The following is a 7,751-nucleotide window of genomic DNA, read 5'->3' as shown; positions in this document are numbered from 1 at the left end:
AGGGAAAGAATCTAAATGATATATATAAGGATTAACCTGGTCATTTACTAATCGATTCTCTCAGTGTTCAGTCAGTGAGAGTAATAAACCACGTGGCTGCATATTCATATTGTGGTATCTTTTCTACTCACTGGTATCACTGCCTGGAAGGAATCACAGGTTGGGAAAAGATGGATTCTCACTCTCCTAGTATTCTGCATAATGTGGCCCATGTAAGAAAGTTGCTCTCCCTGCCCTTACTATAATGCCCTAGGAAAGATGGGCTAGCCCAGAGGAGGCAGAGGAATGGGAAGTCAATAACTTAGCAGGTTTAGATTATACATGCATGGGGAGTAGAAATGGGAGTCAAAACAGAGTCACTGGCTTAAAAAATATTTGGTTTGAGATTTCACTTATGAGATTAAGTTCCCAATACAATAATTTAACAAAAATTACTGTTAAAGTGGAACAATTTATAAAAATCTTACATTATTTTAGTAAATAAGAGCCATTACCAAAGTGGAAAACTTCATTAAATATAAACTTGATGACATAATTGTTGAATGAACTAGCCTATCTTACAAGAATACAAAAGCTAGAACCAATGAAAAATTATAAGTATAAAAATAGGAAGAAATTTCAGGGAAACAACCAGTTCAAATTCTTTTCTACCCCCAAATAATTATGCCATATAATAATCAAAAAGGTTAAGTATTAGTAGACAGCTATTCTTTACCTTCCTGGGCCTTTTCATACCCATCAGGATTCATGGATGGCATAAGGTGAATTCTAGTGTTAAGAACCAAATCTGTTACATCGGGATCTGTTCCAAAGTTCTTACAAAGGTATTCGATGAGGTTCAGTAACAGTTCTCTTCCAACCACTTCATTTCCATGCATATTTCCAATGTACTTAAATTCTGGTTCACCTGAAAATAAAGTAATTACATGGAAGACGTTTTTTCCTCTTCATTAAGCCTAGACTCTCTCTACTTTTTCCAACACATACAAAGACCCTAAACCAAAGATTTAAGATATATTTTGGCAAAAGAAACAGGAAAAAGCATCTTATAAAGCAGTCCTTACTAATATATACGTCTGAGCAAGCTCAAAGCATATAAACATATGTGTGTGTATATATATATATATATATATATATATATATACATATATATGCCATATAATATGAAAATAAAAGTACTACTAGCAGAAAGAATCTAATTATGCAGTATGTTAAACTTTGTGCATAATATGGATTATCAAATGGATTTTCTTCTTTTCTAGGAAAAAACTGGTTACGTTTTCTTTGATCCAGTTATACATACAATAGGTGACCTTTCTAGATGAAGCAAAGCAATATAGCACATAGCTCTGAGAAGCAATCTGAAATTATGTGTGAAACTACACCAATTACCTGGTTCATGGACACCTGGATTATCAGATATCTCCATTACATAAAGTTCTCTTGACTCTACCGATTTTCCCAATGAATAAAGCCGGGTGATGTTAGGATATTCATTGGCAAACCTTCTCAAGAAGATTTCCATATCAGGGAAATGGTGGTGGTGAAAGTCCTGTGGCTGAACTGGCTGGTGGGAGGACTGTGTTCCAAGAGGACTATTAGGTATAGCAACTGTGCTAGCAGTTACTACAACCTCAGTTGTGTCAGGGACTACTGAAGCCACAGTTGGCCGAAGGGGAAAATTCACCTTTGTGGCTGGTCCTTCTTTCACTATTATGTTATTAACAGTCAGTGGCATATACCTGAAAAGAAAAATTTGAAAAAGTAGATGGCTTGGAGTTAAATTGAAACAGACAATGCATTAACATTATAAAAGTACAATAGCCTTTTCATACTCTTGTGCTTAGTCTATCGAAAATCAAATCAAATAAAGATAAATGTGTAAATTCAAGACTTTTAGAGTATTATCTCACAAAGAATCCCAGATTAAGTCTTTAAAGAACTATTTCTCTTACCATCCTTTCAGGTTCCACACATTAGAATGCTTATAAAAAATTACATTCAGGGGCTTCCCTGGTGGTGCAGTGGTTAAGAATCCGCCTGCCAATGCAGGGGACATGGGTTCGAGCCCTGTCCCAGGAAAATCCCACATGCCAGGGAGCAACAAAGCCCGTGCGCCACAACTACTGAGCCTGTGCTCTAGAGGCAGAGAGACACAACTACTGAGCCCACATGCCACAGCTACTGAATGAAGCCTGCGTACCTAGAGCTTGTGCTCCGCAACAAGAGAAGCCACTGCAATGAGAAGCCAGCGGACCGCAACAAAGATTAGCCCCTGCTCGCTGCAACTAGAGAAAGCCCGTGCACAGCAACGAAGACCCAACGCAGCCAAAAATAAATAAATTTATTAAATAAATAATAATAAAAAAATTACATTCAAAGGAGAGAATACGATGAAAAATGAAGGTCGTTAATCCATTGTAACCATTGCTACAATACTCAAAGTAGGGATAAATGATCCAATTCTTTGCAGTGCCTTATCAGACTGACATTCCAACTACTTTACCAAATGGGAAAGTTCAAAATTAAAGGTAATTTATTTGCTAAAGGTAAATCCTTAGCAAAATGAGCTTCCAGAAATGTTCCCAGAGGAGATGGGGAACCACTCATGTCATGTATTAGAAAGCTGATGATGAGACAGCTCTTCAAAATGTCTTTCATAGAGCCCTGAGTTTCTTCTACCTTGGTATTCAATTAGCCTTGCAGCAATGCTTTACACCGCTGACCATCAAGCTTTTTTTTTTTTTTTTTTTGTGGTACGTGGGCCTCTCACTGTTGTGGCCTCTCCCGTTGAGGAGCACAGGCTCTGGACGCGCAGGCTCAGCAGCCATGGCTCACAGGCCCAGCTGCTCCGTGGCACGTGGGATCCTCCCGGACCAGGGCATGAACCCGTGTCCCCTGCATCGGCAGGCGGACTCACAACCACTGCGCCACCAGGGAAGCCCCATCAAGCTTTCAAAACTGTCCTTCTTCCCAATTTTACAACGATGCTTCATATCCAGTTGTATTGTTAATGTGACAAAAGATCCTCCATAGTATTTTCTCATTTTATAAAGGGGGAAAAAAATCAGAAACAAGGAAAAATAAAAGCCAGATACAGTAAATAAGATCTCCAAGAGTATATTTCTCTTCTTAGATATAAACGGAAACTTGACATTTTAAGAGTCTAGTTTAAATTCTTACCCGGTTAAAAGTGCTGTAATGTTATAAGTTCCAGGAACAAGTAATCGGTGGAAATCACCAAATCTTCCTGTTGTGATATTATGATTAATACCAGCCACTGAGATGGTTGCATTCTCTAAGCCAGCTCCTGTTACTGAATCTTTAACAAATCCTTTAACTCCAATGTGGACCTAAAAAAAACAAGAATCAAAGTAGACTGCTCAGAGACAATCAGTTTGGAATGCAAGAGAAAATAACCTCTCTGCATTGATGCTAAAATTTTTTAAAAATAAGGTTATTCCTCTAGCTCCCTGAAATATTTTTCAATCTCTCCAAGTTAAAACAAAATATAGACCAAAAAAATTAAATCCTTAAACTTAAGTCATCTGAAATCTAGACTGGTAAAATGCTTTTGAAATTCCTTCTCCCCAAAGCCAGACTTCTGCTTTTATCAACAAGATATAAGTAATCATTTCTGATATATCCAGTAGTATATTAGCCTGCCTGATATTTAAATTAAACTTATGTCCGTGGTTCATATAATGGTAAAGGTTCTCTAGCAAATATGATCGAATGGCATTGTAAGAATCTGGTACTACAAGTTTTGCTAATTATTTCAGGTGGTAAAAGTGTTGTAAGACAGTCAAAAGAAGCCCTCCAGAGGAAAAGAGCTGGGGGGAAGGATAACAGAGGCATGGCTAGAATATGTTCTAATAGATTCTAATATAATAATTTCTAAATATAATCTACAACCTTAAATAATAAAAACAGAAAAATAAAGGGTATCTAGAATAAACTGTTGTTCATATACACAAATTTCTCCCTTATTTAATCAATTATTACCATACGCCAACCTTCCATTCAGCTTTTACCTTTTCAATCAATGTGATCAAAGACTCACGATTGTTCTCCCATTCTTGTTGAAGCTGCGAAGCTGGTGGGTACTTGCAACAAGACAGTTCTAATGTGATTTCAAAACAGTTGGCCCATAGATAATTGTAATCTTGCATGCCACCTGAAATATGAAGGAAAAAATAAGTTTATTCTCAAAATTCTACTCCCGAAAAGACCATAGAAATTAAATCAGTCATCTCTGCATGTATAAATTCTCTTTTCATTAAATTGTTTGAAATTGGAGAAGGCTCTTGAATTATAGAGGACATTAACAAGGAAGGCAAAAGGAATACACCTTGGAAAGGAATATACATAAAGGAAATATATTTGATTGATAGGATAAACAGTTATAAAGAGCATGAATATAATTGTTAATAACAATAGCAGTAATGATAACCACTCTACATTTGAGTGTTTACTATATGCCAGCTCTGTTCTATGACCTTTATGTGTATTAACATTTAATCTTTACAAAAACTTTTTGAGGTAGGTATTGCTATTTCACCCATTTTACAGATGTGAGAAGTAAAGCACAGAGAGGTGAAGATTTTTGACAGAATGAACATGAAGAATACTCAGGATCTTAAAGTTATAAAGGATATTCACACCAAAGCATTATTAAGGGCTTACTATTCTAACTGTACTCCCTGTATCACAAAGGTGACAAGAAGGGTCTGGATCAAAATGGTAGAGTAGAAAGATCCTGAGCTCAACTCCTCACATAGGCACACTAAAATTACAACTACTTACAGAACAACTACCTCTGAGAACAACCTGGAGAATAACAGAAAAGATTTTCCACAGCTAAATATAGAAGGAAGGAGCCACAACAAAATGGGGTGGGTGGGTGGAGATGCAGTCTAGTCAGGGCCCACACTCCTGGTGCAACGACGCACAAGCAGGAGGAATATCACAACTGTGACAGTCATCCCTGAGGAGCAAGGAGTCCAAGACCAACATTGAGCTCCCTAGACCAGGGTCCTGAATTAGGAAGACAAGCCTCCAAAATGTCTGGCTTAAAAGCCAGTGGGGCTTATGTTCAGGAGTACCAGAGAGCTGTAGGAAACCAAGACTCTGCTCATAAGGGTGCATGCAAAAATACACTCGCTCCAAGTCCCAGCACAGAGGCAACAGTTTGAAAGGCACCTGAATCAGACACACTTGCTGATATTGGATAGCCGCCGGGAGAGGCAGGAGGCAGCTGGGACTTCCCCTGGGGACTGAGATGCTGGCAGCAGCCATTTTTGTGATCTCATTCTATCATGCTGACACCAGCACTGACAGGCACCATTTTGAAATCCTCTTTCAAGCCTATTAGAGCCAGGGGCCTGCCTCACCCACCAGCATGCCCACAGTGGTCAAACAATGCTGAGCATCACACTCAGTCATGCCGGGGCCTGCCCTGACCATCAATGTGCCCAAGCAGTTGGCCCTGCCACAACAGAAAGGCACAAGCAGCCCTCATAGGGAACACCCCTGAAGTATCTGCCCAGAGGGGAGCAAGCTGCTGGGCCCATAGGACATATCCAACATAAAGTCACTTCTCCAAGATCGGAAGACATAACAGACCTATTTAATACAAAGAAAATCAACACAGAAAATTAGGCAAAATGAAGAGACAGAGGAATGTGTTCCAAATGAAACAATAAGACAAAACCTCAGAAAAAGACCTAAATGAAATGGAGATAAGCAATCTACCTGATAAAGAGTTAAAGGTAATGATCATAAAGATGCTCACTGAACACAGGAGAAGAATGGATGAACACAGTGAAAACTTCAACAAAGAGTTAGAAAATATAAAAAAGACCAATTAGGGCTAAAGAATACAATAACTAAAATGAAAAATAGGACTTCCCTGGTGGCGCAGTGGTTAAGAATCTGCCTGCCAGTGCAGGGGACATGAGTTCGATCCCTGGTCTAGGAAGATCTCACATACCGAGAAGCAACTAAGCCCATGCTCCACAACTACTGAGCCTGTGCTCTAGAGCTCGCATGCTGCAACTACTGAGCTGCGTGCTACAACTACTGAAGCCTGCGCACCTAGATCCTGTGCTCTGCAACAAGAGAAGCCACTGCAATGAGAAGCCTGTGCACCGCAACGAAGAGTAGTCCCCGCTTGCCACAACTAGAGGAAGCCCGCGTGCAGCAACAAAGACCCAATGCAGCCAAAAATAAATAAAATTTAAAATAAATAAATAAGTAAATAGAAAGGGACACATGAATTTTTTTAAAAAAATTAAAATAAAATGAAAGACACACTATAGGGAATCAACAGTAGATTTGATGATACAGAATAATGGATCAGTAATCTGGAAGACAGAGTAGTAAAAATTACCCAAGCTGAACAGGAAAAAAAAAAAATGAGGATAGTTTAAGTGACTTCTGGGACAACATCAAGCATATTAACATTTGTGTTATAGGGTCCCAGAAGGAGAAGAAAGATAAAAAAGAGAAGAGAACTTATACGAAGAAATAGTAGCTGAAAACTTCCCTAACCCGGGGAAGGAAACAGACATCCGGTCCCAGGAAGCACAGAGAGTCCCAAACAAGATGAACACAAAGAGGTACACACCAAGACACATATTTAAAATGTCAAAAATTAAATATAAAGAGACTCATAAAAGTACCAAGAGGAAAAACAACTAGTTACATATAAGGAAACTCCCATAAGACTATCAGCTAACTTTTCAGCAGAAGCTTAGCAGGCCACAAGGGAATGGCATGATATACTCAAAGTGCTGAAAAAAAACCAACAACCAAGAATACTCTACGCAGCAAGGTTATCATTCAGAATTGAAAGAGAGATAAAGAGTTTGACAGACAAACAAAAGCTAAAGGAGTTCACCACCAATAAACCAGCCCTTCAAGAAATGTTAAAGGGACTTCTCCAAGCAGAAAAGGCCACAACTAGAAGTAAGAAAATGAATAAAGAAAAAATCTCAATGGCAAAGACAAACATATAGTAAAAGGTAGTGGGTCAACCACTTATAACTCTAGTAGAAAGGTTAAAAGACAAAATAGTAAAATCATCTGTATCTACAATAAATAGTTATGGGATACACAAAATAGAAAGATATAAAATATGCATCAAAACATAAAATGTGGTGTAGGGGTGGGGGGAGTAAAAATGTAGGGCTTTTAGAATCCCTTCAAACTTAAGAGATCATCATGAAATAGACAGCTATATACAAAGGTCATTATACATGAACCTCAAGGTAACTACAAACCAAAAACTGGTAAGAGATACATAAAAAAATAAAGAGAAAGGAATTCAACCATAACACTAAAAATAGTCATCAAATCACAAGGGAAGAGAGACAAGAGAAGAAAGGAACAAAGAACAACTACAAAAAAACCCAGAAAAACAATTAACAAAATGGCAATAAGTATATACCTATCAATTATTACTTTAAATATAAATGGACTAAATGCTCCTATCAAAAGACACAGGATGGCTGAATGGATAAAAAAATAAGACCCATATAAGGGACTCACTTCAAATCTAAAGACACACACAGACTGAAAGTAAAGAGATGGAAAAAGATATTCCACTCAAATGGAAATGAAAAGAAAGCTGAGGTAGGAATACTTATATCAGACAAAATAAACTTTACAACAAAGACTGTAACAAGAGACAAAAAAGGGAATGTCATAATGATAAAGGGACCAAGCTAACAAGAGCACCTAACACTTGT

General features: G+C 38.0%; 1 protein-coding gene across 1 annotated transcript in view; it reads right to left on the bottom strand.

Annotated features, from left to right (window-relative positions):
• The window catches only part of CPD (carboxypeptidase D), a gene marked incomplete at its 3' end in the record, with an annotated part of 55,934 nt that overhangs the window by 26,444 nt on the left and 21,739 nt on the right, over nucleotides 1-7,751 (bottom strand). Inside the window, exons 3-6 of the mRNA XM_007452468.1 lie at nucleotides 4,035-4,177; nucleotides 3,184-3,353; nucleotides 1,393-1,742; nucleotides 716-907 (exon numbers count right to left, since the gene is read on the bottom strand). Of these exons, the coding sequence (XP_007452530.1) occupies nucleotides 716-907; nucleotides 1,393-1,742; nucleotides 3,184-3,353; nucleotides 4,035-4,177 (855 nt within the window). The remainder of the gene's footprint in view (nucleotides 1-715; nucleotides 908-1,392; nucleotides 1,743-3,183; nucleotides 3,354-4,034; nucleotides 4,178-7,751) is intronic.

The sequence above is a fragment of the Lipotes vexillifer genome, unplaced genomic scaffold, assembly GCF_000442215.2.
Source record: "Lipotes vexillifer unplaced genomic scaffold, Lipotes_vexillifer_v1.1 scaffold216, whole genome shotgun sequence".
In the NCBI taxonomy this organism is placed as follows: domain Eukaryota; kingdom Metazoa; phylum Chordata; class Mammalia; order Artiodactyla; family Lipotidae; genus Lipotes; species Lipotes vexillifer.
The sequence above is the reverse complement of the archived record's forward strand: the minus strand, read 5'-3'. Positions and strand labels throughout refer to the sequence as shown.